Raw genomic sequence first — 27630 nt, forward strand, 5'->3', positions numbered from 1 at the left:
GGTCAAAGATGAACTCGTGGGTGGGCGGTCCTTTTACATTTTGATGATGCAAATCACCAGCCCGATTTGGAGAAGCAAAAAGTTCGCACAGCCTACTCGCGTGTATACGTAAACATATGCATACTTTGTAAATCTTATATCCTTATTACATTATGAACTATTAATAGACGTGACTGGATCAAAGCATAAGTTCTTAACTTCCTATTCGCTTCTGACTGGGCGGACTGGCTCTACACTGAATAAGGCTGCATGTCAACTGGAGCGGAGCAATGCAGCGGAGTGGTGAGCGAGACAAAAATCACCAAAATAATTGCATAAAATATCCGCTCCTCTTCAGTGGGCACTAGTGGCAGCATTCATACAAAGCCGGAAAGCGGAGCGAGGAAAAGGAGCGGGAAAGTGAGGCGAAGAAACGAGTGCGACCGGGAAAGTGGGGAAGCTTCGCGAATGGAAATACAGTCTACAACTCCGCTCTGCATAACTTTCTCGCTCCGCTCTCCGCTATCTAACTCCGCGTGTCCGCAGCTCCGCTCCGCACTACTTTCTCGCTCTGCTCCAGTGTCTCCAGTGGACACGCAGCCTAAAGGGCTTTTATTTCAAAGCTGAACATTACAGTTTTACCTAAGTATTGCTAAGAGACGAAGAAGAGATAATATTTCCTGCTAATAAACTAGTCGTTTTATTATTTATTAAAGCCAACCAGTAAACTTTACAACGCCATACTTTATTCGTGGCCCATTTCTTGGGCCGTCGGCTCTTAAAATACCTTTGCAGCCGATCATACTACTTTACTGTTTGTGGGTTCAAAAGCGAAGTGTCACCGTATAACTGGCAGTGTAAGTAACTAACAGTAGTTAGCGTCCAACGAGGCGTCTGTCTCACTAAGTGTCCGTTTGTTTGTCTTGGCCCTGTTACTGGGATTGTGTTGACTTGAATCATTTGAGCAGTTTCTATTCAAAATACTTTGTAGGTGCGATGTAAAGCTCGAGACGCAAAAAATATGGCGGTTCTAATGGAGAAGGGGACGATATTATTTGAAAACGAAGTACAGTTACGATTTAAGTATGGAAGTCTCGTTTAGAGGCCATATTTTATACTTACTATGAACTTTATTACTAGACTAGACGTAGACCGTAACTTCGTTTGCGAAGTATTCGTTTATCGCGCGCCCTTGGGAACAACTAATTATTTCGGGATAAAAGTTATTCTCCTATTATTTATTCTGGATTTCTAGTACCTATGTATGTATATTATATATGCAAAATTTCATGACAATCGGTTCAGTCGCTAAGGCGTGAACGCGGAACAAACAAACAAGCTCAATTTCCCATTGAAAATATTATATTTGTACGGATGTTCCGGCAGGTGACAACCGTTTCTGTTGGAGATATAGACATTAGGTACATAAATCAATAAATTTATGCGATCAACGCTCAATTTGTAATAAGTAATTGTAATAATCATAACGAATTATGTTCTAATTACCTACACTACTTAGTGAAACAAGTAAATATTAAGAGCGTCGTAATACATAAGCGGGTCACTTCTTTTTAGCAGCTTTCGGCGACGCGGCAACTTTTCCCACAATTGGCTTCTGAACCTTGCTCTCCCGTGTCTTCTCCAGCATATGATAGAAATGATTCACTGGTTCAAACCAGCCGTAACCAGTTTCGGCCTTCCCCAACCAGAGGTGGCCATTGGGGTCAGTCAGCACCAAGTTCCCTGTAGGATTATTCTCCACGAAGTCACAGAACATAGCACTGCCGTCCGGGTAGACGTACCTCCCTCGGCCAGAGAAGCACCATTCCTTGAACATGCCCTCGTACCTAGAGCCATCGGTGAAAGCTACAGTGACTTCTGCGTTGGCGCCCAGTTTGTCGTTGTCCCAGGAACCCGAGTACGTGTCGCCTTCAGCTGTGGTGTAGACGCCAGGCCCTGGAATGATTAATCATGTACTAAGGCTGCAGATCCGGCAATCTAAAGAGTCACGTTGCACCCAAGCGCTGACGTTCTAAGTCTCCATGAACAACACTAATTTACCTTGCCTCTCCGCTAAAACTAGGTACGGGACGTACCTACTATGCAACGTTTTAGCTGAGAAGTTAATTAGACTACTACTACTTAAATGAGACTCAGAAGATAATGTTCATCAATTGTTCTAAGTCTCATTTCATTACAAGGATCCGGAAATCCAGCGCAACACTCCATCAGACACATTATAAATTCGTATCTTATCTATATCTACTGGTGGTGCAATACCTACCTATGAAAAAAGCTACAGGAATCGCGATTTTAAGGAATGAGGGGGTAAGAAAAAATTCAGTAATTTCAAATAGTAAAGAAATCCCATTATGTTACGTTAATAATAATCTGTTAAAGAAACGTACAAGATTAGAGATTGTTGTCGAACGCAATTGCTTTGACTAATAAAGTAGTAGGAACGCTTACATTTTTTTATTAAGTGGCACTTTCCAACCACTTCATGCACTAAAGTCATTTGGAGTTTGAGATTATAATGGGCTCACACCCTACTGCCGTACACTTATACCGTCCCTTTTTGACTGATCTAGACACTCGTAGTGTGAAAGGGACAAACAGAGAACATAAACATAATTCCTTGCCGCAGGAGTCACCAAACGTCGGTGGGATGTGGGAAGATGTCATTAAAAGGAATACCACCTACGTTAGCACAGAAATTATCAAACATTTAGATGGTACAATACAATTGTGACGCAATTAGAGCGTAAACGTTTCGGCATAACGCGGCACGGCCCATTAACTCCGCGGATAAGAGACAAGCCCGGTGACGCTGGTTACCAAGTGACGAAGTCAAGCGTACCTATTAGTTACTGTGTGTTTATACACACAAATAACTAATAGGTAGATAAGTATCTACCTATTAGTTATTACCGAAGTTCGATTGATCTGATCTGATTTATTTATTTATTTCAAAAAATTACCAAGGCGTCTTAAAATAAAATTCTTCAGGTTTTTTTATGGTAATTGACAAAATGTTTCTAAACATTGGGCGATTTAAAGGGTACTTACATACCAGCGTGCATCAAAGGCGTGACGCGTGAGCACTTTGCGGTACGCGTGGAATCAAAACATTCCGAAGAAAAACCTTTGCAGAGGTGTTGAGTCAAGCTATCTATGAAAATTCTAGATTAATTATAAAACAACTTGTGAACTATGAAAACCACTGAGTTGTCCTAATAAACTCAAAACAATAAAGCATTACAAGCTGCCTAGTTTGAGCCAAGAGACTTATAACGTATAACCAGTCGAATACCTACGTTCATTCGCCTTGATGGAAACTGGATACAGATTACAATAGTACCTAACCTACTCGTGTCTACTACGTAACAGATTTGACACCTGCATTTGACAACCCTACCAGCTGATCCACCGCCAACGGTGTAATGTAAGTAGCATTCACAGTACATTTTCAAGTGTCAACTGCCGGAGGAAACAAAATCATTACGTCTCAACAATAGCGGTAGAAAGTGCTTTTCTCAAACATGACATGAAATTAAAAAAAAAAACAAGAAATGAAGCTGACGGGACGCTAGTCTCGTCGCCGTGTTGTGTGGCTGCTGGCGCGGCAGCTGCAGGTGGTGGTGCTGGCGGCGAGCGCGCGCCGTGCCGCAGCTCGCGTTGAAATAAAAGACGGTCGCATTGCCGGCCAAGGGCGGGAAATTTGTATGAAATCTCTTTGCAGGCCCCTAGAGTGAGCAGGCGGGCGTACCGCAATTATTTGTAACACAACGTCAATATTTCATGTCATGTTTGAGAAAAGTACTATTTAATATTGTATGGAGTATCGATGTACTGGCCTGGGTCCGGATGCGATCCTACCCGTACGTACTGACCGACGACATTAAAGTATGGCTTTGATGTCGAGCAGGGTTGCTAACGGACCTAAGAGACACGAGCACAACCTCGTACTTTGTACGGGATTTCGCTATACTTAAGTACATTTTTTTACTGTGATTTTGATTTTTATTGAAGACAACGATTAGATTTTTTAGTACACAGGTTGTGGGCGCTAATATTTTTTTGTCGCCGGCCCAGCATTGAAAGCCAAAATACGAGATATTTAGTCAACTCGTACGTTAGACAACTGCAGTGTACGTTAGAAAAGATAATTCTTCTTTTCTCGTTCGTTTTAGTACCTAGGTACTTTCTAGAAAGGTACGAGGTATGAAAAATCAAAATATAAAATGTGTAAGTAGTTGACTAGTGAGAAAAACAAATTATAAGATTGGCAACCCTAACGTCGATTCGGCCCTTAAATGATCGTGTTAGGCATAAGCGTAGCCCGTGAACGAGTGAAAACCGGAACCAATGGGTTTGGTTGGTTTTAAAATGAAGCAGAACAAACCAAGGAAATTGGACATTCGATACAGCCTTTTACTGTACTTGCGTAAGTAGGTAATCTTTAAGAAAGCCTAGGACTCTTCAGCAGCGGAGACTTTAATAAAGAACTAAAATGTTCCAAAAAACTGGGGGGAGACTACAAAGCTACTTAACTTACTTAATATTGCCTCCTTACTTACTTATCCTTCTTACTTAGGTACTTACTTAATATTGTAAATGCGAAAGTAAGACAGTATTACTTTATGCATAATTCACGAGGGCAACAAAGAATTTATATACGAGATTGAGACTCTTACCGTGCATTTTAGCCGTTTTATCCTTCTTTTTAGCTTCGAAGAACCCGTCGTACGTGTCTCCCGTGTCATGAACAAAGAATCCCTGGTCCTGGACCACTGGCACTTCCTTCACTGGCTTCTTCACCTCTTCCTGTGCCTCGGAGTCTACGTCTTCCGAAGTGTCCGTCATTTAATTTCTGTTTTGCGTAAGTAAGATATATTCATTTATAACTGGCTCTGTGTTGCTATTCCGACTACATATATTGTTTTTAGCTGTAGGTGCATTAAATAAATAATCTAGACACTCGGCAGCGTGCTCAGCCAAGTTCAAAGAAAAAGGAACGGCGATCTAGGCTACACTAAAGATTATCCGGTCCTAGTTAGGGTGAAGAAAATAAGACTGGAACAAGAAAATACCGAATATCCGAATAACCAGAACGAAAATGAATGTGACAAGGGGTATAATAGGTACAGTTATAAGTAGGTGCCATCAGCCAAATAAGTGGTCTATCAATTTTAAAACAAGTTCCTATCCGTATACGTCGCTAAAGTCGAACTTTCAAGTTGACAGACAGCCTAGGCCTATTGGCATTATTGTTTTATGACACGCAAACGATTATCAACTTTAGGGTGGTAGACCACATATTTGGCTGATGGTACTTAACTTAATGATAGCCAAAATACTATATTTCTATATTATTCGCAAATTTGCTTTCAAATAAAAAAAACCGCATTAAAATCGGTCCCCCGGATTAAGAGCTACGATGCCACAGACAGACACACATTGCAGACATACAGACACACAGACGCACAGCGGTCAAACTTATAACACCCCTCTTTTTGCGTCGGGGGTTAAAAACAAGCTCATTGTCATCCAACTTGCGTAGGTATAGTAGGTATACAAAATTTCAAGTCGACCCGACCCGAGGAAGTGGGTCAAAAATTAACTTGCAAGACTTGACCCAATAGGGCCACTTAAATAAAAGCTTGTAACAAGTTTTTGGTAAAATTATCATTTTTAATACAAGCTTTTTTGCTGACTGAACTTTTTGTCGACTTTACTTGCATTGTCACCCAAACTATTTACATTTGCATACCAAATTTCAATTCGATGCCATTAACAGTTGAAGAGTTCCGTCCTGCGGAGAAGACCCTGGCCGGACTACCAGGATGTCACCACCAGACTATTGTATTGTCACGCAATTCACATAAGTATACCAAATTTCAAGTCAATCTAGTAGTCAGAAAGAAGTTGGTCAAACTTGCAATATTTGACAGACAACGGGACAGGTGAAACTAAATAAAAGCTTGTAAAACTGGAGCCCATAACATTGTAGGTTATTATGAGTTTTTATTTCAATTTGCACCCTGGGCAGCGAGAGTAGGTACGCAGCGCTAATGCTGCCTAACCTGCAGTGTCGGATTAGCCCATAAGCAAATTAAGCAATTGCTAAGGCTGGAAACAGTGCTCGACCGACGGTACGTCCTGACTGTACGTCCTGACCGTCAGCGCTGACCTTTGGTTTCGAAAATTCATTCAGTGCCATAGATGAGAGTGTGTATTGTTCAGTGCTATGATGACGGCAAACTGCGACGCGTGTGTACAGTTCACAGGTTGGTCGCTCCGTCAGCGAAGTACTGAACGCATCTATACTATCTCATAGCTCGTCGGTCGACTGACGAGCCGGACCGACGGCTCGACCGACCGTACGCGCGAACCAAATCACGCGCGTACCTACCGTCAGCGTAGCTGAGTGCGCATTCATAGACTTGCATGACCGTCGGTCAAGCACTGTTTCCAGCCTTAAGGCATCACGTCTTGGGGGCACCATAAACAGCACCCAAAAAAAATTTGCTAGCTCATAAAACGTAAGGCTGGTTACGGCTACTTATGAATGGGATGGGGGGGGTGGCCAAAGGCGTGGATTGCTTAGGGCATCAAATAGTCTTAATCCGGCACTGCTAACCTGCTGCTAGTGGTACCAAGTGCATGCGGGTGCACTGTTGGCGCTGCACTCACAGCACGCCAATGATTGACCTTTGGAATAAATTAATTTATTTTCTACCTGACTTTTGTTAATCTAAAACTAACTTACCTAGTTCTTAAATTCAAATCATGCATTATTAGCGTGACAACCTTGTGACGTGCCCCTTGTCACGTGCTATTTATTTGCACGCCATTACACGCCGGCCATGACCCAATAAACTAATGAGGTTGTATAAGTTGTAAGGAGGGTGAAATAGCGAAGTAATATGTATTTGGCACGAAAGCGTAACAATAACTTTAATCATAGGTTAGCTACAGCTGTTTGAACACATCTAGTATTCTGTTTTGTGGTTTTACTATTTGGAATTTATCTTAGGGCCTATTAGGTATACAGTCGGCAACGCTCTCAACTGTCCATCATGCGTCATAATATGACTATATGACAAAGTGTGCGAAGTCTATCTAAGTTCATAATGGTAAAGGCCTATGCACACGACGTATTTTTTACCCGCAATCCACGTGCAGTTCGGTCACTTTTGTACGGACTTTTTAAGCATATGCGGCACCCTAAAAACACATTATCTGCGCCTTAAAATATACGCCATGTGTACCGTCGATAAAACTGAATCATTTACCAGCGTGGAACCTTTTCATAATCAATTTCGCTATGACTGATATGACTGATGCTGTGGGTTTCACCCTGGTACATGATTCAGTTCTCTGTGACAAGCTAGTCAGCGCTAGTATCGTGAACTCCGTTTGTGATTGGTTAAATACTAAATGATTCAATATCATATCAAGCAAAACTAAGCAAGACTAAGTCATGTCAAACGGACCTCACAATTCCAACGCCATCTAGCGAAATTCCCCCTATCCAGAAACCCTAAATGCCAACTGCCCATACATTTTTCATTATAGTTCCATTACAATCGGAACACCTCTTGAACACCTGCACGCAAACTGCACGCTGGCTGCTATTAAATATATGGGCAGTCGGCAGTTGCGGTCACTTTGCAGTTGGAATGCAATCCGTCTGTACTCGCCCTAAAAGCGACTGTTGGCGACTGTATAAATAAAAGCCGTTGGTTTAGCGAAAAGTTGATAAGACAGTAGAATCGAAGTACCAAAATAAAAGATGCAACGTTATTTGTAAATAAAATATATTTACTAACATTCATAAAATCATCTATCGGCATCAAAACTTGAGTGTAACAAAAGCTGTATTGGCGCCGAACCACAGTTGCTCAGTATTTACACGTACTACTCAGCGATGCCAGCGAGTTAACCCGTAACCTCGCGGAAATGGCAAATAAATAATGAAAAAAGATCGTTACTCCAAAATACATTCGATGAAGATGCATTCAAATTTTTTGAAATACCTATAAAAAAAACCACGGAGTATCACTTACTACAGAATTGTACGTATCATCATTCATTTATTCTAAATAAATAGTCTCTTAATGTTAACCGCACATCCTTCGGCAGGCAACAATGTCGTGTGCATAAATGTATACAAAAATGTATTCAATAATATAAATACAAAAACGTGATGGAGTAATATCGCTGGTACACAGCCTCGAAAGAAATATTTACTCAAAACTGAATAAAAAATGTAAAACAAATATAACAAAAGTTCACGTTTGAAAGAAGGATATGATAATGATATTTACTATGATGATTACTAAGTTGACGGACATCAGCTCGTCGCAATACGTTCCATGGACGACATGACAGCAAGGCTCGTTAAATATGCACCAATAAAAACTAAATAATGATAAATAACACTTAAATATGTACATCTCGCGGAACTAAAGACATTTGTCGGTAAATGCTAAAAATGATTACAATATAATACAATTTCATCACAATGGTAGCAGTGCAGTTTAACGGTAAGGCGTGCTATGGGACAACTGATATTGTGACTTTATAAACTAACGTTTGTTTCCGCTTCGTTGGCAAAGAGGTACTCAGTTTCTTTTGATCACTGACATCTAAAAATGTGCCAATTATGAGGTAGCTTTTCCTACGCCTCAGTGAAATCACAATAAATATCGTGCAAGCTTAGTTAGGTTGCGGGGCCGTGCGACTATCTTTACATAGTATCAAATTCTCCCACCTTCCCACCGAGTTAAAAACTTCCCACCGACATACAGTCTGAACAACAAATCGAGGGATTCAAGGGGAAGATTTATATTATACCTATGTATAACTAGCGACGAGCTCTGACTTCGCGCGAATGAAGTTTTAGAGAAAGGGAGGTGAAAAACGTGATGTTACCGCCTTTGATTATGGACTTTCTTTATTTTATCGCCTCTTTTTTCAAGGTATCATGCGAAGCCAGAGCAGGTCGCTAGTAAATTTATAAGAAATCAATCGCCGACAGCAACGTACGTAATTCGCACGACATTTCTCGCACAATCTAAATTAAACTTAAAACAAATTACCAATACTCGTGATATTTCAATTATATCGTCTGTCTCTATCCACGACACGTCACCTAGGTGTATATACGAAGCGAAATCTCTTGTCAGTTTTCTCAGTTGTACTATGTAGGGTCGTCTCCATCGAACAAATTGGTCGGAGCGCTCGCCGCGTTTGCCGAGGTCGGGTCAGGTTCACAGGATGATGTTGGCCGGGTCCTCCATGTTTTGTTTGAACACCTTCATCCATTCCGCGCCCACCGCGCCGTCGATCACCCTGTGGTCGGCCGATGCCGTGAACGAAACGAATTTTGCGACTCTGAATCTGTAATAAAATTGTTTTCATATTAGTAATTTAGAAAAGTTGAAAAATCCCCGACATTGTCATTTAACAGTTCAACATTGCAAAAACGGTTGAACCGATTTTAATGAAACATAGCTAAGAACCACCTCGAGAAAACTAGCTTTCAGGTAAAAAGACTGCATCGAAATCGGTCCACCCGTTTGAGAGCTACGATGCCACAGACAGACAGACAGACATTGGAGTTTAAAACATCCCTTTTATTGCGGTAAAAAAGTAATGACACATATTGAATAAAACCAGTTTGGTCATTGTTCAGAATCAGAATCAATTTGCTTTTAATTCTGCTGAGGGGATGTTTTGCGGGAAATATGGGTCTCATTTCAAGAAATCATTAAAAACTGTGGCCATGAAAATTTCAACAATTGCTCTAGCTATAGTCTCTCTTCAATGAGTATCATCAAAAGTTCTAAAAATAAAACAAAGAAATCTAGTAACATTGCCTAAAACGCGCGTAAACTTTAGTTTCAGTTGTATGCAAATTCAAGTAGAAAACCAATGATTTTGAAGTTTAGATATTATTATGCCGTCACACCGAAAAAGTGTTATTAGACGCTACGGCGCGGTACCAGGGGTAGGGACACTCCGCAATTTAGGTACGTGCGGCCGGCGCACCTTTTCAACAGGTGCACGGCAGTGGGTTGCCGCTAGGCTCGCTCGCACGCTGGACGCGTCGCGCGTGATTTGTATAGGTACCTAGTTACTTATTTTATTTTGCAACAATGACTTCGAATAGACAATCTGTTTAAGGTATATTGTAGTGTTTACTTTTATTTTTACCATCATAGAGTTAAATACTCTGTAAGTGTAGTAGGTGCATAATGAGAACAAGATTGTTAGGTATTATAAGCATTTTAGGGCGTCTAGATGAATATAGTTTTGCGAAAAACAAATAATTAGGCAAGTACTCGTAGGTACTTATCTAACCAGGTATGTAATAGATTTTTGTATTGTTCACAATCAAAGTTGATTCCTTTTTGATTGAATACCGTTTAGTAAACCTAAAAGTAAACACTTTGGACCCATTTCAAAACCTAAGTAACTAAGTTTGCTCAAATGTTTGTTTATAAGTAAGTAGGTATACACAAACATTCTGTTACAACAGCGTGCAACAGGAAGCGGCGGCCGGTCGTTCTCTTTACTTCTCTAATTTCTCAAGTCCCTGCCTAGGAATAGTTTCGTATGTTTGTAGTTATGTAGTGATAAAATTCTTTAATTGGTTGGTCAGAAATAATATTAAGACATGTTTTCGCCAATACGGAAATCTGCAGTAGGTAGATAAGTAGGTTATCATTGTCGTGCTTTGCTGTCATGTACATAGATTAAAGTATGTTTACTTATTTATTAAAGGTAGTTTATTGAATTCATATTAAATACCCACTGTCATCTTTATTCATCGGCGAGTGGGAACCCCGTGCTCTTGGCGCCAAACCGGTTTCCAGTCAACGGTGCCCAACATAATTTGAACGCTCGTGTAACATGATAAGTTTCAATTTCGCGTGCAAGTCGTAAGAGTACGGAACGATTTATACCTAAACTTGACTTTTGTTCGAGAAAGTTTCTTCTGTACGGTAATACTATTAGTTATTCTGCGGCGTTACTAAGAAAGTAATGCCAGCCATCTCTTTCTGTCTTACGTTAATTGCTAACACTAATTTCTCTGTCATGAATGATTCCAAATGAGTGAGCTCACTCATTTCGGAATTGACACATTTAGGCGCGGTTAGAGTATGGTAAGGGCGTATCTAAGCTTGTAAATCTTTGTAGAAAATAATTACCCTTTCTCGGCGTTTTCGTCAGGAATGACTAACTCCTGCACGCCTCCACACGCGAGAATCAGCGACTGCGGCGGGTTGATGATCGCGTTGAACATAGTGATGCCTGCAAACAGATACGGAGATTTCATTATCATATGTATTCTAAGCCGTCGCTGAGAAGCATTGCACAACTACCGTCATACAGTCAAGCAATTGGATTCCTAAGCTACTACAGAACTTTGTCATTGCGACGTTTTACGTCTTCAATAAGTATTGTTATTGAAAAATAAAATTATTTACGTTGATACGGTTCTATATCAAAAATCGTTATCTTTCGAGTTATTTAAACCATTTGATGCAATGTCTTGTCTTTTTTGAGATACCACCTTTTACTTTAAGAGGGAGTGGGCATAGCGGCCTGTGAATCAAATTGTTTGACCGTGTCTGCATAGCATGTGTACAGTCTCAGTAAGCTTTATCACTTGTCGGTTGTTTGTTCAAGTTGGCGACCTTAATTGACACAAACGAAAAAACCCCACCGACCCACAAGTACCTAAATACAAGAACTAGCCCATAAGTCTCTGGCCCTTAACACTAATTCTTCAAGGTAAAGTCTCTCACCGAACATCCCAAGGTTAGAGACAGTGACGGTGCCGCCCTGGTACTCCTGGGGCTGGAGTTTGCCGTCCTTAGCCTTCTGCGCTAACTCCTTCATGGTCTTAGAGATGTCAATGACCCCGCGCGAGTCCGAGTTGAAGATGATCGGCGTGATCAGCCCGGTGGGCGTCGCCACCGCCACGCTCACGTCCACGTTTGAGAATCTGTGGAAAATTTTGTACTTAGAAAGATTATGCAAATTCTACTGAAAAAAAAAAGTAAATTGTAGCTTAAAATTATTAAAAAAATTATATTTAGAAAGGGCGAATTATTAGCTTTTATTTGGTAACCATATTGTCACAATGTAAAAAAAAAACGTTTGATTCCCCCGCCATATTTATTTTCATGGATCTTTCCCTTCTGGATCCTTTCTCTAATGGATTCTTTGGTCCTCTCTGCAGCTTAAACGGCTAGACAGATTTTAACACATGACTGGTTAGATTCGTCATAACTGTTGGAGTGACAAAGAGTATAATATTTAAATATGGCACGAGGTATTTTCTTCAACCATGAGCCGGTACGCTTATAGACAAATAGAAAGAAAACTACGTACTGTCTAATAGAGGTCTCCATCCAGTGAGAGTTAACGGTTGGCACGCGCTTACACGCTGCAGCCACGGCCTTGATGATGAAGTCGTTCACTGATACCTGAAATAATCAAACAAAATTAATAACTTATTTTACAATTTTTTTTTATTAAAAAAAATGGTTAACTTGTATTTACCAAGTCACTATCAAACGTGGCCACTTTAAAGTCTAAGCAACTTTACCCGAGTCAATTTCAGTGACAAAGTGTGTTATTATTAATTAATTATAGGCTGACCAGGAATATAAAAAACCTGATGCGAGGGCAGCATTTCTACGTTTTATATTGCAACATTCTTTACACTTACTATACAATACCTACCAGTCATATTGACTACGGTGTCAGTGATGTTCTGATGTTATTTAAAGGAATATTTTCTAATCCCTCGGACTTTTTCTATGACAAATACTTTTATACATTGTGAATAATTTTCCTTCGAAGGCTATGGATAATCTTCGGAATTTTACCGCAAATAAACACACTTCAAATATACCACACGCAAACAACGTTAAACATTGACAGCAATAGACAGCTGACATTTGAATTTAGTGTTACCAGTGCAAGAAAGTAGTTCTAATGGTGGGGTTTTTTATAATTCTGGTCAGCCTTCAACATAGAAAACCTTGATTGAAAAGTATTTATTCTAGTTTTATAATATTAAAAATGCGAAAGTAACTTTATCTGTATGTTATCTCTTCTCGCAAAAACCGCTGAACCAATTTAGATAATATTTGGTATGGAAGATTGCATTTCTCTAGTGGGATAGCGATAATCGAATTCTTCGCAGACAGAGCCAGAGGCAACAGCTAGTTTCAAACTAACACTAACCTTAACACCGGGGCTCTCCTTAGCCAACCGCGCATTAATCTTCTCCCGCATAGCGAGTGTCTTCTCAACATTGACAGTAGCGACCAGCTGGTAATGCGGTATTTGTTGTTTGGCCGCTGTCAGTCGCTTGGCAATGGTTTCCCTCATGCCGGACAGGGGGATGTCGACGAAACTGGCGCCCGGCGTCGGGGTCGGCACAGCGAAGGACACTGGCGCGGGCGCCGCGGCCGCGCCTGCGAGGTCCCCACTCTTCAGTGAACCGTATAGGCCGGAACCTTTGCCTGTGCAGATGGCATGAATTAGGGAGCCGGATTTTGAAGCTACAGCATCATAGGTTCTCAACGTGGATGATAACTCCTAGCGGCTGTTGAAGGCTTTCAGGCAGTGGCTGTAGAATGCTTAGAGAAATTTAGGAGTCGTTACTTAGAATGAGTTCCGCCAATTTGCTATAACGATAATCAAAATTTAACTAGGCGTCAAATCAAAGAGATTTGGCAACACATTTTAATACTTGATTAGTATCGGTAATAAGTAAAAGAGAGAGCTTTAGAAAAAAGGGTAAAAATGTTTGAGAACCTATGGCTTAGACCATTCTGCGTTGTCTGAAAAAAATTGAATTGACTAGCCGAATGGTAGTGTTTTGAAACATTTTAGTGACTTAGGAATATGAAGTACCTAACTCTCATGTTACTAGTAACAGACAACACAATATGACCGTAATTTTTAAAGTCATACCATCTGAAGCAGGTTTGTTCGAAATACATAAATAGTATTCATACAATATTGAATAAATGGTCAAATAATATTGGAAGAGCTATAATAAAATTATGACAGCTCTGTCATCCTTTCATTTTTATTTTTAGCTCGGCTCTATCTACGCTACTTTTATACACGAGCTAAAAAAAATACATTACAAAGCGAAAAGCACAAGAATAAGAATTACTAAAACTACCAAATACGTGTAAATAAAATAACAAAAATTAAAAAGAAAAATAAAAACCGATAGGAAACTTCTGTGCATAGTCACGGGCGTTTAGCATTCTAGCACTAGAACAAAGAAAAAGCGTTTTAGGATTATGTCACACTAGCGGATCTTCCGTTGACGACTCAAAGCGCACTGGCGATCCATCCAATATGACCAAGCCTCAAGTATAGTCTCTTTCATTCACTCATCTCGCAAACAAAGACAAAATATGACATTCATTTTAGAACAACTTTCGTAAACATTTGACAATGCATGACGTCAGTTACGCGAATCTAGTCAGTCGTGTTTACTAATATATTTACGCAATTATCATAAGAAGAAATACATGTATTGTTTTACATTTACTAATATTTTGCAAAATTACTATGCGAATCAGTTTGCAAAGTAATAAATAAGACAGCAACTAACAGATTTATGCAGCCGTAAATTTAATATAGGCTTTTAGTTCTCGTTGTACAATACACTGCGAATACTTACAACTATCAAGACAATACGTTGCAATATTTTAAACAAAAATAATAGAATACGCGCCTAAGAAGCGCTGAAATAAGCTGCTGTCGCCGATTGCGAACAACCCTTACTCGTAAGCTGATTGGTTTCAAACTTACGAGTAAGGGTAAATTTCAAGTGTTAAGCATATGTAAAACACCCCTTAGCAACCAATAACTTTGTATAATGGGTTTCTCACAAATTTTACTTTCTGTTAGTACTTCTTGTTTATTCGGTAGAAGTGTTCTATAATAAAATCTTGAACTAACCGAACCAACAAAAAGTTGGAAAATCCCCGACTTTGTCACTTCAAAGTTCAATATCTCAAAAACAGCTAAACCGATTTTGATGACACATGTCTAAGAACCATCGCTAGAAACCCTGATTTCAAATTTAAAAAAATCTGCATTTTAATTGGTCCACCCGTTTAAGAGCTACGGTGCCACAGACAGACAGACACACATAGCGGTCTAACTTGTAACACCCCTCTTTTTGCGTCGGGGGTTAAAAAGGAAACCAAACGTCACGCCAATGTGTTAGGGCAAGACTCGTTCACACATCACTACCAATTCACCTCCCACATTTACATTTACCCCCTGTTTCACCATTCACATAAACAAATTTTATGTGACAGATATCCGTGATACCTTCTCTATTTATTTCGTCCGAATAAACAAGCCCTATACTACGAAGTGCAAAATTCGAACTTCGTTCTTGCCGTCCCCCTAACGCTAATATTATTTAAAATGAGAGTGAAAGGGACGGTACGATACGAACATCGAATTCGAATTTCGAAGTAGCCCCCCCAGAGACCGCATCACATTTATCAGTCACATAAGATTTAAGAGTGGTGAAACAAGCCCTGAAGCTTGTAAATCCCATCCGCTCACCTCCCAGTCGGATGTTTTTAATCTCGGCGAGTCTTCGGGCCATAGGGCTAGCGTAGACCCTACCTCCGGCTGTGGGGGCGGGGGCGGGGGCAGCGGCCGGGGTGGCGGCGGGGCGCGGGGCCGCCATGGGCGCAGCGGCAGCGGGCGCGGGTGCTTCCGCTGCTGTAAGTTAAGGTACATCGTACAAGTTAAGGTACACTCGAGGAAATTGATGCGGGTGGGACCTTTTCATAATCAATTTCGCTATTTCTTAAACGTCAATATGACATCAGTAGCACAGGTTTCGAAGACTTTAAATCTGGCCTTACACATTAGCCCATATCTTCGCCAATTGAGGGATGTGTTCAATAAATAAATTAACATTACGACTGAATTTTCAAGTAATCTTTAAAAAATGTAGACGAAATCGCAAAAATTCCGCACGGTCCCCACCGGCCCGCGAAAAACACGAGATATACAATTATATTACATTATACAAGCAAGACTGCATATTCGGTGAACAGCGAAATTAAATAAGAAAGAATATTAATGTTCCATAAATAGACCGATACTAAAATAGTGCACAAGCATATGTATTTTATTGTTACATTATGTTCACTAAAAATGCAGCCGAAAAGGAAAAAAAATACCGAAAAAATGTAGATTTTAAGGTATTTTACAAATAAATATTAGAAATATTTAGTAAGGAACAGAATAAGTGAATGGTTAACCTTTTGGAGCTGGGGCTTTCGCTGGGGCACCAGTAGCTGTGAAACAGTTCAACTCAAGTTAGTGATGAATGGATCATGCTTTCAGAGTTTTTACATATGCATGTAATTACTTTTATCTATTTCAAACAATACAATGTAAACTGAACACAGTGGACAACCATTATCATGTTTTCAGTGAAAAAATCATGCAGAAATTTGGATTTTACAATGGAACTCTAAATCTTTCAAGCAATAAAAAACAAATTAAAGACAGATTGTACAAAATATCCATCCCATCTAACAATGGGAAAAGTTTTAGGTTTAATTTGTTGGCCAAATAATGTATTTTTACAATCATATTAAATTGTCTAACATATGATTTGAATAGAAAGTATCAAACTCTATGAGGACATCCCAACACTAAAATCTTCTTGAACCTCAGGGTCATGCAGGACACCATTCTACAACTCTCTTACAGTCATCTTTGAAGTCCTTGAAGGCAGCAACATCAGCCTGGTTCTCAACAATGATGCAGAGCAGTTTGCCAACCGCCACCCCCTTGGAGCCAGCTGGGATGATGATCTTGGCCAAGTAGCCTTCTTCGGGGGTCTCAAAGCCCATGGTCGCCTTGTCTGTTTCGATTTCGCAGAGAAGATCACCTTGGGGGCAATTAATAAAAGTTATGATTGGTTTTTTGGAGTCTTTTTGTATTTTTTATTTCAACTCCAAATTTGTTACTTTTACGGTAAAAATTAAAAGCTGCCTGCTTTATTTATCATCATCATCATCAGCCGTAGACATCCACTGCTGAACAAAAGCCTCCCCAATAGAATTCCGTAATGAACGACAACTCGCCACTCTTTTACAAAACGGGCTGGTAAGCTAAACACTGGATTTTGTATATACATATAAGCCTATTTATGAAAATAAATCAAGCCTTTCATTATATATACTGAGCGGCAAAAATCTGGCCCTCAAATGTGGGCAGAAATAGGTAATTTTGTATGGGCAGTGGACCAAATTTTGTGCCTCTAAGTATTCTTTTCATTTCACTATATCTCAGGTGCCGATTTGACATCCTGGTTGTTCTAGGCATACGGCACATTACCGCTCCACTACCCCCTGCAATGCTTAACCTTAAAATTAATTACCAGCCCGCGGCTGCCGGCCCGCGCTACTTAGCCTATAGAGAAATTTGTTTGTGCTCTATATGTAGATGTATCAAACAAATAAATAAAATACCTTCATTCAGCTTATCACCCTCTTTCTTTTCCCAGCTGACAATGGACCCACTCTCCATGGTGGGGGAGAGTGCAGGGAGGTTCACTTTCGAGTGGGAGGGGAGGCTCGAGTACTGTCTCAGCTGGGGAGCCCATTGTGGCGCCGCTACTACTTTCTTGATGTAAGATGATGAGAGTAATCTAGAAAAAAAAAAAACATTTATATTATATCAAAAACATTACATTAAAGTCCAATTAACAGTCACTTGGTCACTGTTGGGCTGCAGAATGGCCAAACGCATATTATGGTCTATTTATTAAACCGAGATACTGAAATGATGTTTCATGTGTTACCTGTTTTTTACGTCTCATAAATAGTGATTTGCCGCAACCGGTTATCACCGAAAGATGTTGTAGGTACCTATGTTATATGTATTAACCAATCCGTGACATACTAACATGTAGGGCACTTAGGAGATTCTAAAAAAGGTAAAATGGGTCTTATAAAAATGCAACCATTTGGAGATATTTCTACTTTTTATAAATGTTGATATTTAAGTTGCAATTTAATTCAAAGTATGATCCGCCTCAATGCTTACCATAAAAACACACATACCATAACACGAGAAAATGCACGGAACATATCCAATCACGATATGAGTAAAGTAACAAATGTTGAATACAAAAAACATGAATGACGTTGTGTGATATGGCTCTATACTAGGAAATGCAAAACTCTAACTTCATATGTCGCCATCCCGCTGATGCTTATCTCATTTAATATGCAAGTGAAAGGGACGGTGCAATACGAACATCGTTTTTCCATTTTGTAGTAGCCCCTCTGTGTTATGATTTTTGTGTGATTTTTTACGTTGGCTCTAAGTGATGAACACTGAATTTTTACCTGTGCTTAGATTTTATCACTTTATCGTACAAGTGCTTTTATATTTTCAAAATGGAAAGTAGAATATTATTTTTGCTTTAATGTTATTTTTGTTATCATAAAATATATTATGCATATGTTTTATCTATTATTTACAGTTATATTGGAAACCGAAATCATAGAGCAGCACTGTTTGTTTTATGCTGGCCACATTATTTTTACATTTGATATTTCAGACTGTCCTTTTAGTATCTTGGTGTTACAAATAGACCATAATATATACAAATCATTAAGAATACATTTTTAGCTGGTACTAAGTAGCTGTCTTACTTATCATGTATCACTATGCAATCATTATGTCAACAAAGCTGTGAGTTTCTTATGTGGAATGGCCATCTTTTTACCATAATTTACAAGTTTTCAAGGTTGAAATGATGGTATGTAGTCCCTGCTTTTTAGTAGTATCATTACTTTGTAGTAGTGTAATTATTTGTAAACTTGTAACCGCATGGTATCCAAGAGATGGGAAAAGGAACAAGGGAAGGCAATTTTGTCGCTGGGAAGACGAAATAGCCGGAGCGGCTGGCAGAACATGGGCGAGAGTAGCTGCATGCGAGAGGGATTGGAGACTGCTGGGGGAGGCCTTTGCCAACAGGCACACAGATGCTGAAGACTGAATGGGAAAAAAAAATGTATTATGATTTAAGTATTTTGTATGTTTGCATCTGAATAAAGAGGCTTGTAATAAAAATAAATAAATAAATTATTTTTATGATTATGCTTACGGCTACATATTTTTAATGGGATAGCAAGAGGACAGTTGAAATTACCTGCTTAGAGAATGAGTTTTTAAATGTATTTATTTCTTTTACCAAAATTTTCCTTTCTATCATTGATTAATGATCTCAATCATTACCTTCAAATGAGTTTTCAATTAAATTAAATTTTTGGGATAATATGGCCCCATCAGTCCATGGGACGTAAATGAGTTTTATTTTATAAATTTTATAAATAATATGTACATAGTTGTGACTTATCAATGTCAGGGCAATGACAAATGATCCTCTTATCAGACAAAAGTAATCTATCTGTAGTAATATGCCTCAACTGTCTGAATGTGCGTCTAGATTTGAGGTCTTGAAGTTTTGGGTCCCTCTACTTGGTAGTTAGCTAAATACCTCAATTATTAAAAGATTCTTTCATTATCACTATTTACTGTTCTGTTGTGTGTATGAATATTAAAATTATTTTTTTCAGTGTTTTTTTTATATTAGAGCTATCCAATTTTTCGAAATAAATAAGTACTGAAATTCTTTTCATTTAAATTAAATTAAATTTTTTGAAAAAAAAAAACTAATATTCAATGAGACACCTTCCAATTTTATGTGTCATTTACTTTGGAGACTCGAGTATTTGCATTGTTTAGTGATTAATTTAAAACAAGATTTTATTTTCAACAAATAGATAAGTTTTGAAACTTAATCAGATCCGACTAGACTAGGCAGGGCATGATGCTGAAAGTTGTTTTTTTTGTTAATTTTATGGGTTTGCTCTTGACATAGTAAGAATCAGGTACAAAATTATGGTAGTCATTCAGATTACTAACAAATCTAAGCACTGAACTCTCCTTAAACTATCAAGTAGTCATTAATATTTTATGTGGTTAATTATCAAAACAATGGAGGGTTTTTAGCGAGTTCTCGTGACACGTGGATTGCCGGTTCTGATCATGTTCTCGTCTGATGACAATTCGCAAGGTGAAGATTGACGTTTCGGTTATGCAATTAACACCGCTAACTAAGCCTACTAGAAACTCGAGTTACACGATTTAAATATGACCCCCCAAAACTAAAAGTAACAAAATAATGATTTAAACCCAAAAAACGCATACTTTTAATAAACAAATACAGTAAATACTAACTTGCTAGGGTGCTTTCGTCGGGCCAGTTCGGTGCTCAGACATCTCGTGATGTTGCTCTTCACAACTTTATTTAGGCTGTTGTTTAAAACTTGGTTTCGTAGTAATATCGTTCGCAACATGTTTGTGTTTTGATGAAGCTAAATCTATGCCGTCCTGCTGATCTGGACGGTTTTATGTATAACCGTAGGATCGACCTTTTGGGTTCTTGTAGGTCGTTCGTTGAATTCAGATTAGAGGAGAGGGTTGCCGAAATGTCAATGTCACTTTGACATTTGACTCGATAATAGACAATACAGTTTTTTTATCCCGATGATTTTTATAAGGAATGGTATTCACTTAAAGGCGCGGCCTCATGCAAGTCGCTCGACGCTCAATTCCAGCGATAAATCTGGTCACGTGACATATAGCGATAAAGCTGAAAATGTTGAGGTTCAAAATGGGAAGCAGCAATGTGTTGACACTGATAAACCCATTTTTGGTACTTGTAAACAAACGACATTTCGTCAATTTCCACATACTGACATTTTTTTTCAAGCAGCCGCTGTGGCGCTTTGTATCATTGTGTTGGTTATTGTAATCAATATCTGCTTCGCTTATTAACCGCACCACATAAAGATAATTGCCAGAGTTCAGGTTAAAACCCAATAAAGAGCATGACAACTAATTCATCTGAATATCAATAGTAATATCGATGGAAATTGCAATAGTAATAACATGAACTCATACCTTAAACTATCTCCTGTGATGTCCGCACTCTTCAGCTATGTACAATTCACTCAGGCGCTAACCTGGTGCTCATATAGGTGATATTTATTCCCAAATGTCCACCACCTGTAGTAAAAATAGTCACTATGACTTCAACCGCAGTTGAAGCCACATACACATACCATTGATAATAATTGAAGTGTTAATGCTAAGCTTTCAAACCAATTTGGATAAGCCAACAACCAGTTATATATATCCATACCGACTTTAAATAGGAAGACATATTGCCATGCCTCCTGGTGATGATAAGAAGACATATTGCCATGCTTCTTCCATTGGAATGATGATAGGAAAACATATTGCCATGCCTCCTCCATAGGGATGAATAGCCAGACATATTGCCATGCCTTCTCGCAATGATGATAGGAAAGACATATTGCCATGCCTCCTGCATAAGAATGAATAGCCAGACATATTGCCATGCCTTATCACAATGATGATAGGAAAGACATATTACCATGTCTCCTCCACTGGGCCGCCATAGCCCGAGCAGATTTGTAAGACCGTAAGACCATAGAAAACTTAGCTTTAACATCGTTGTACTCATCATATATTAAGAGAATTTGCTAATGCGTTATTAGAGTAAATCACTTGGCTAATCAGCCACCAAGGTACTTAGCTACTTAGTACTTCGAACTTAGAACTTAGGACTTAGAACTTAGCTTTCAGATCAGCTCAGGAGTCAGGACATCACATCACAACTTATTAGCACTTTATATTTGGTATGAAACATTTGAAGGTAAACTATGCAAAGAATGTAAAACAAATGACAGCTTACCATAGTCAACTATAGAAATAGCGGCAATTTGAATCTTCGGATAATGTTGCTATATACAAAATATTTATGGTTCGCGATCCTTTGCGACAGCCGCCATGTTGAAGCTGCTGTTCGACGCCGCGACTTGACGCTACTTTTTTGAGTCGCGGGAAATTCGAAATAGGATCACGTGACCAGATTGGTCACTGCAAACGAGCGACGAGCGATTGCAAACGAGCGACTAGCAGTTACCGATTTGAGTCGCGGGAAATTCAAAATGGGGTCACGTGACAAGATTTGTCGCTGGAAACGAGCGTCGAGCGACTGCATGGGGCCGTGCCTTTAGAAATGTGAGAGCGACTCATTCTTCACTAGTATCCCAATAGTCTGTGATCCCAGTAGTAGGTGAGGACACCTCACTGATAAGTTTTAATTTTTTTTATGGCAATAATAGCATGAAAGGATAAAACGTGTATTATTAATGTTTTGAATTTCACATGCACTGGCGATAGTTGTAAGAGAGATGTATAGATAGTTTAAAATACATTTTTCATTTTTCTACATACATGAAAAAAACGAGTGATGTCTTCCGCAAATGAGTACAATCCTTATTGTGGCTAAAAAAGTTGGAATCCGAAACTCAATGAATACTTTTTCAATATACCACAAACAAACAATCCTCTATCTTCTTCTTTTCTGTCAACTGTTGTGTTAGACAGGTTAACAAAAATGGTGAGAATTTTTTATTCGTAAATATTAAAGTAATCGCCGTGTAAATATCGTGTTTTAAGGTCTATATTATGTGGTGATGCAGTGCCCTATTATTCGTGAAGTTTATTTCATCGGCTCTACTTAGGAATTCAGCACTTCAGTGGTTCTTGGTGAAGTCGTTTGCTAAACCGCTATTTCGATGATTTCAGGCCAAACGCACGAAAAAGGTCGGAATTACTGGCAAATATGGCACACGTTATGGTGCCTCCCTCCGTAAAATGGTAAAGAAGATGGAAGTGACACAGCACGCTAAGTACACTTGCTCCTTCTGTGGAAAGGTTAGTTTCTATTTTTCTCGTTCTGCCGCTTAACTCTGTTACCATTTAGCTTAACACTAATTCTAGTCCTAATTTGTGTTTCGGCTCCTATTCCTAGATGTAGATGTAGATGTAGATTGGTAATTAGGTCCATTGTTTTGATTGAATAAACATACATTTTTTTACTTCTATGAAATGAAGTTAATTTTGAAAAGTTAACTTGTCTATTGAGTTGCAATAGAAATTATTCTTGTGTCTATTTTTAGTTAATATGCATAAATTCAAAGTTGAACTTTAATGTTTTTTATATTTCCACTGTATGTTTGATTTCTACTACTTAGACCCATATTTTCTACAATATACACAGCTCAATTTAGGTGCAAAATTAAATTTAAATTTACCACTTGCTTTATGGTGAAGGAAAACATTGTATGGAAACCTGCACACACCAGCAAAGCAATTTAATGGTGTGTGTGAAGCTCCCAATCCACACTGGGGGTCAGCCTATAGCAAACGGAGTCCCATACTCGGAAATCTTGTTATTGATAAAAACTTATTTCACATTTCCAGGATGCCATGAAACGTTCCTGCGTTGGTATCTGGTCCTGCAAGCGCTGCAAGAGGACCGTAGCTGGAGGAGCCTGGGTATTTTCCACCACTGCTGCCTCCTCCTGCCGGTCTGCCGTCAGAAGGTTGCGTGAAGTCAAGTAAACAGATACTAGCATAAGCCAATAAAAGGAAAACCTAATTTTCTCTCTTTCATTTGATCACACCCTTAAAGATAAACTAGCTCATTTTTGGCATGCCTTCATTGCCTATGTATGCTAATATTGTGATTTACAAACCCACCTTATTGTAATTTAAGTGCCAATTATGAGATTGTTCTAAACTTACATCTCATTAGCAGTATTCATGATCAGTGCTTATTTGTCCCATTACTGGGCTGTTTGTGTTACATCTGATTGCGTTTAGTAGTACTCTACAGTAGTTACACATGTAAAGGTCACATTACACCATAATCATACCATGACCGTAATAGCTAGCAATGTGTCAGGCAAAAATGCATTTTTTATATCGAAAAGTATGCCCACTATAATAGCATGTTTCTACAGTAGCCAACAGATCTCTAGTGCTACTGATAGCTGGAAGATTTCTAGTTACTGCTACACAGACATGAAACCAATGGCTTTCTGTGCATTCTTTACCAGATTTACTGCCTACACTGGTTGTGCACACAACCACTTTGACTTGGAAATACCAAAAAGTGATTTTTTCATCTTTTGGGCCCTGTAATTTGCGTGCACTTGAGGCCTCTACACTGCAAGCAGGACCTGAATAGACCCGGTACAGGCGACATCAGATATTTCGGAGGTAGTCAAAAACATCAGAACATGCACTCTATTCCATAGAATTGAGAGTTCATGTTTCTATATTTTTTATTACTTCGGCTGCTCTGAAATGTCTGGTGGCGACTGCATATATATACCCACAATGTGATAAGTGTATGGCTATTATTTATTGAATCAGGGTTCCTTTGCAGAGGTCCAAATATCAATGAACTATTACTAAAACAATAAGGTCATTGGCGAGGATGTTTGTTTACAAGTTTGTGACATTAAAGTAACCCTAATGTTATGATGTCAATGTACTTTATAGATAGTTATCTTTGTCTGATAAATTTATCACCCCAAAGAGAAGCTGAGAAAAATAAGGTAATCTTATTGACAAAAGTAAACAGTTTTCTGTGATATATCAATATTTTATTCAATAATTTATAAAAATAATTTAGCTTTTAATATTAGCTCTAACATTTAAAAATGTAAACTTAGTCAGTAGGGCAGTAGCACCAATTTACATTATTATTTTCCTTATATTACTCATAATTAAGTATGGTCTAAAATTCTTAAGTACCTATGAATAAAACATCACATTTTTTTACTCCATAAAATTAGAGTAGTTCCCAATTATTTAAAGAAGTACAAACATTAAGTACCTAACAGTTTTAAAGTCATGTAAAATATATCAGTTCATATTTATTTTTATCCCATTGCTAAAATAAAGGTAATATAAAAATTTACCTCTAAATAAGCAATTCTCTTATTTCGAAACCATTAATTTAGCAATACTTATTTATAAGTAGAGATAGAGACCAGATTAATGCAATCGCGTTTTAGCCTATTTTTAACATTGCATTTTTATTTGTTAATTTACTGTTGATATCTTGATTTTATTTTGAAATAAATACAAATTAAAGACTTTTAAATGGAATATTGCCTATTTTGCTTTTAATGTTGCATATAATCAGGTCTCCATTAGTTCCTAACTCAATAATCTATTTTCTCAAAAACTGTAGTAGGCACAAGTCTTAACTTAATTCCTGGAAAGATCATGTATAATAATTAGGTTTGTGAGTATAAACAATTAAAAACATTGCAAAAGTATACCATACCATACTTATTCATATTTTAATATCTTGTCTCAATATAGTATAAGAAGTATGTACAGTCAAGGGCAAAGATATTGACACGGCCTTAATGTTAAGTGCATAAATATATACATATTTTTGTAACTTTTGCTGTGTCAATATCTTTGCCCTTCACTGTACTTACATTGTGCAATTTCAAATTAGTAATGCTCAATTGATTATTAGAAACTGTAAAAGAATTGTGCAATGCCCTAGTAGAAAAAATACTTTTGATAATATTCGAAATATTATTATGCCTAATAGTTTAAGTACAACAGAATAATGCAATTTGATGGCACAGGGTCCAATGTCACACAATAATGCGTCTTTGTTTGTTTGACTTCAGTTTATTCTATCCTTTAGTTTAGTCTCCCAGATCGCTGTCCTTGTCCCCTATAGCATACAATATGTGGAAAGCGACCCCCAGCAGAGCTGTGCCAAGTAAGTCACCAAGTGCAGTCAAATATGGTATTGCAGAGTTGTCAGGGTCCATACCTATTTTCCACATCCAAATAACCATGTAGTGACTAATAGCTATTAATGAAAACACCTGCAAGAGTGCAGCTGACATATAAATAAGAATGAATATAGGTGTCATAGATGTGTGTCCAGCTTTCAAGTAGCCAATAGTGTAAATAAATATTAATTGACCAGGTATGACCATTAAGAGTAACAGTTTGGTAGTTTTCCCAACAAGAGGGCCTGCTTTTTCTCCTGTATGCAACATAGTAGACAGCCTGGAGGCATGTACAGCTACCATATTGCCACCTATGCCATTGATAACCAGTTGAAAAACTGCGATACCCTTGTAATTAACAACTGTGTAATCCAATATTAGCCCCCCAGCACTACTTATGACCATGGCAGACACAACTGGGACCCATCCTTCGTCCAATGCTTGTTTAGTGAATTTATTCTCCCAGGCAATATAACCACAGACTGGCACAATCATTGCCCCAGCAATGATAATAATAGATGGCATAACAACACTTGTGCCAATATTCCTGTACAGTAACGATGCAATCCATGACAACAGTGCCAAAGTTGTCAGGTCACCCAGACTAGCTGCTATTGGTGTTGCAATATTGTCTGGGTTTATATTTACTTTCTTTGAGATGACAATCACACCAATCATGATTAAACCCAAGATGAAACTGGCAAATGAAGCGGTGAGAACACTAGATGCAGACAAGAGCAATGCATGGTGAATATCAAACTGGCCATCTGGTATCCAGCCCATAGCTATCGCAGCCATTGCTGCTAGAAAGCCCACCAGAACAGCTTGACACTGTATCAAACACAGGTTACCTACTATTAATGCACCCAAATTAGTGTCTAAGTGTCCCAAATGAGCGTGTGTGGACAAACGTGATGCTAATGTCATTTCTAAATTTCCTTTTAGTCCTAGTAAAGCAGGAACTAGGATGTAAACTTCTGATACTTGCTCAAACACTTCCCAGTGCTGCACTATGTCCAGTACAAGACTCGCCGCGACCATGCCAAAGCCAGCCAGTAAGAACGACACAAACATTTGCACCCCCGCCACCCAGGAATTCTCTTTTCCGTACTTGATATGGATATCAGGTGGCTTGTTGTCATTGTTGATGAGACTATATCCATTGGGTTCACTGTCGCACTCAGTAGATCTTGCCATTTTAGAGTTATTGTTCTTGCTTCTGTTCATGGTTACAGATAGATTTATGAATTATACCGGTCTGATATGACACGTAAACATATAATTATTTCGATAATTTTGAAGTAGACGAAACATGAGATTCATAAAATTGTTGATCACATACTGATTCAATTTCGTAGACGAACGAACAGTCGTCTAGTGGGCTTCCGATTACTAAGCAGCAAATTAACTGCAATTACGTTTTAGTTACCTATCTCGCCACGGCAGTCGTATCCGTGCGTCGTATCGTAAGTAATGTACTTCAACTTCAACTTTTTTGTTTAGTGGCAATCGGGTAAGTAATGTAATCTAATCATAAAGAAAAATTGCACTTCTGTTTGACTTCACTGACTGACACTGACATCAGACATGACATAAGTTTGTCTTTTTTTATAACAATGGCCCCTTAGCTTACAAAAGGTAAAGAAATATTATTCCATACTGTAATTTCGTCACACTTAAATAAAGAAGTAATAAAAAGAAGGAACTAGGCAGGCATACAATAACATTTCAAATAAACGGTGGAAAATAAATGTTCCAATTGATGTGATTCCCAGGTTCATTCTCATATTCCTTACATATTCACATTTTTTCAGGCTTTCAAGGATGTCAG

General features: G+C 38.5%; 4 protein-coding genes and 1 long non-coding RNA gene across 9 annotated transcripts in view; 1 reads left to right on the forward strand and 4 right to left on the reverse strand.

Annotated features, from left to right (window-relative positions):
* The window catches only part of LOC141440911 (uncharacterized), a 91616-nt gene that overhangs the window by 24098 nt on the left and 39888 nt on the right, over positions 1–27630 (reverse strand). The window lies entirely within an intron of this gene.
* Positions 1372–6850, reverse strand: LOC141440959 (uncharacterized). 3 transcript variants are annotated; one of them, XM_074105554.1, is made up of 3 exons: positions 6694–6746; positions 4677–4852; positions 1372–1935 (listed from the first exon to the last, which is right to left on the reverse strand). In XM_074105554.1, the coding sequence occupies exons 2-3, from the start codon at positions 4843–4845 to the stop codon at positions 1541–1543; spliced, it is 564 nt and encodes a 187-aa protein (XP_073961655.1). In that variant the 5' UTR covers positions 4846–4852; positions 6694–6746; the 3' UTR covers positions 1372–1540. The 3 variants fall into 3 exon arrangements, with proteins under 3 accessions (XP_073961655.1, XP_073961654.1, XP_073961653.1); XM_074105553.1 differs by having other exon boundaries at positions 6623–6710; XM_074105552.1 differs by lacking the exon at positions 6694–6746 and adding an exon at positions 6752–6850 and having other exon boundaries at positions 1373–1935.
* muc (dihydrolipoamide S-acetyltransferase muc) lies at positions 7786–20590 on the reverse strand. Of its 3 annotated transcripts, none has more exons than XM_074105177.1 (10): positions 20329–20590; positions 17547–17725; positions 16781–16963; positions 16326–16361; positions 15679–15777; positions 13252–13532; positions 12391–12485; positions 11802–12001; positions 11202–11304; positions 7786–9387 (listed from the first exon to the last, which is right to left on the reverse strand). In XM_074105177.1, exons 1-10 carry the CDS (start codon positions 20445–20447, stop codon positions 9258–9260), a joined length of 1425 nt encoding a protein of 474 aa, XP_073961278.1. In that variant the 5' UTR covers positions 20448–20590; the 3' UTR covers positions 7786–9257. The 3 variants fall into 3 exon arrangements, with proteins under 3 accessions (XP_073961278.1, XP_073961276.1, XP_073961277.1); XM_074105175.1 differs by having other exon boundaries at positions 15616–15777; XM_074105176.1 differs by lacking the exon at positions 16326–16361 and having other exon boundaries at positions 15616–15777.
* On the forward strand, positions 22498–23626 carry LOC141440789 (large ribosomal subunit protein eL43). The gene is made up of 3 exons (XM_074105332.1): positions 22498–22582; positions 22771–22899; positions 23449–23626. Exons 1-3 carry the CDS (start codon positions 22580–22582, stop codon positions 23587–23589), a joined length of 273 nt encoding a protein of 90 aa, XP_073961433.1. The 5' UTR covers positions 22498–22579; the 3' UTR covers positions 23590–23626.
* LOC141440788 (solute carrier family 41 member 1-like) lies at positions 25615–27125 on the reverse strand. The gene has a single exon (XM_074105331.1). It carries the CDS (start codon positions 27024–27026, stop codon positions 25707–25709), a length of 1320 nt encoding a protein of 439 aa, XP_073961432.1. The 5' UTR covers positions 27027–27125; the 3' UTR covers positions 25615–25706.

The sequence above is a fragment of the Choristoneura fumiferana genome, chromosome 23, assembly GCF_025370935.1.
Source record: "Choristoneura fumiferana chromosome 23, NRCan_CFum_1, whole genome shotgun sequence".
NCBI classification, from domain to species: domain Eukaryota; kingdom Metazoa; phylum Arthropoda; class Insecta; order Lepidoptera; family Tortricidae; genus Choristoneura; species Choristoneura fumiferana.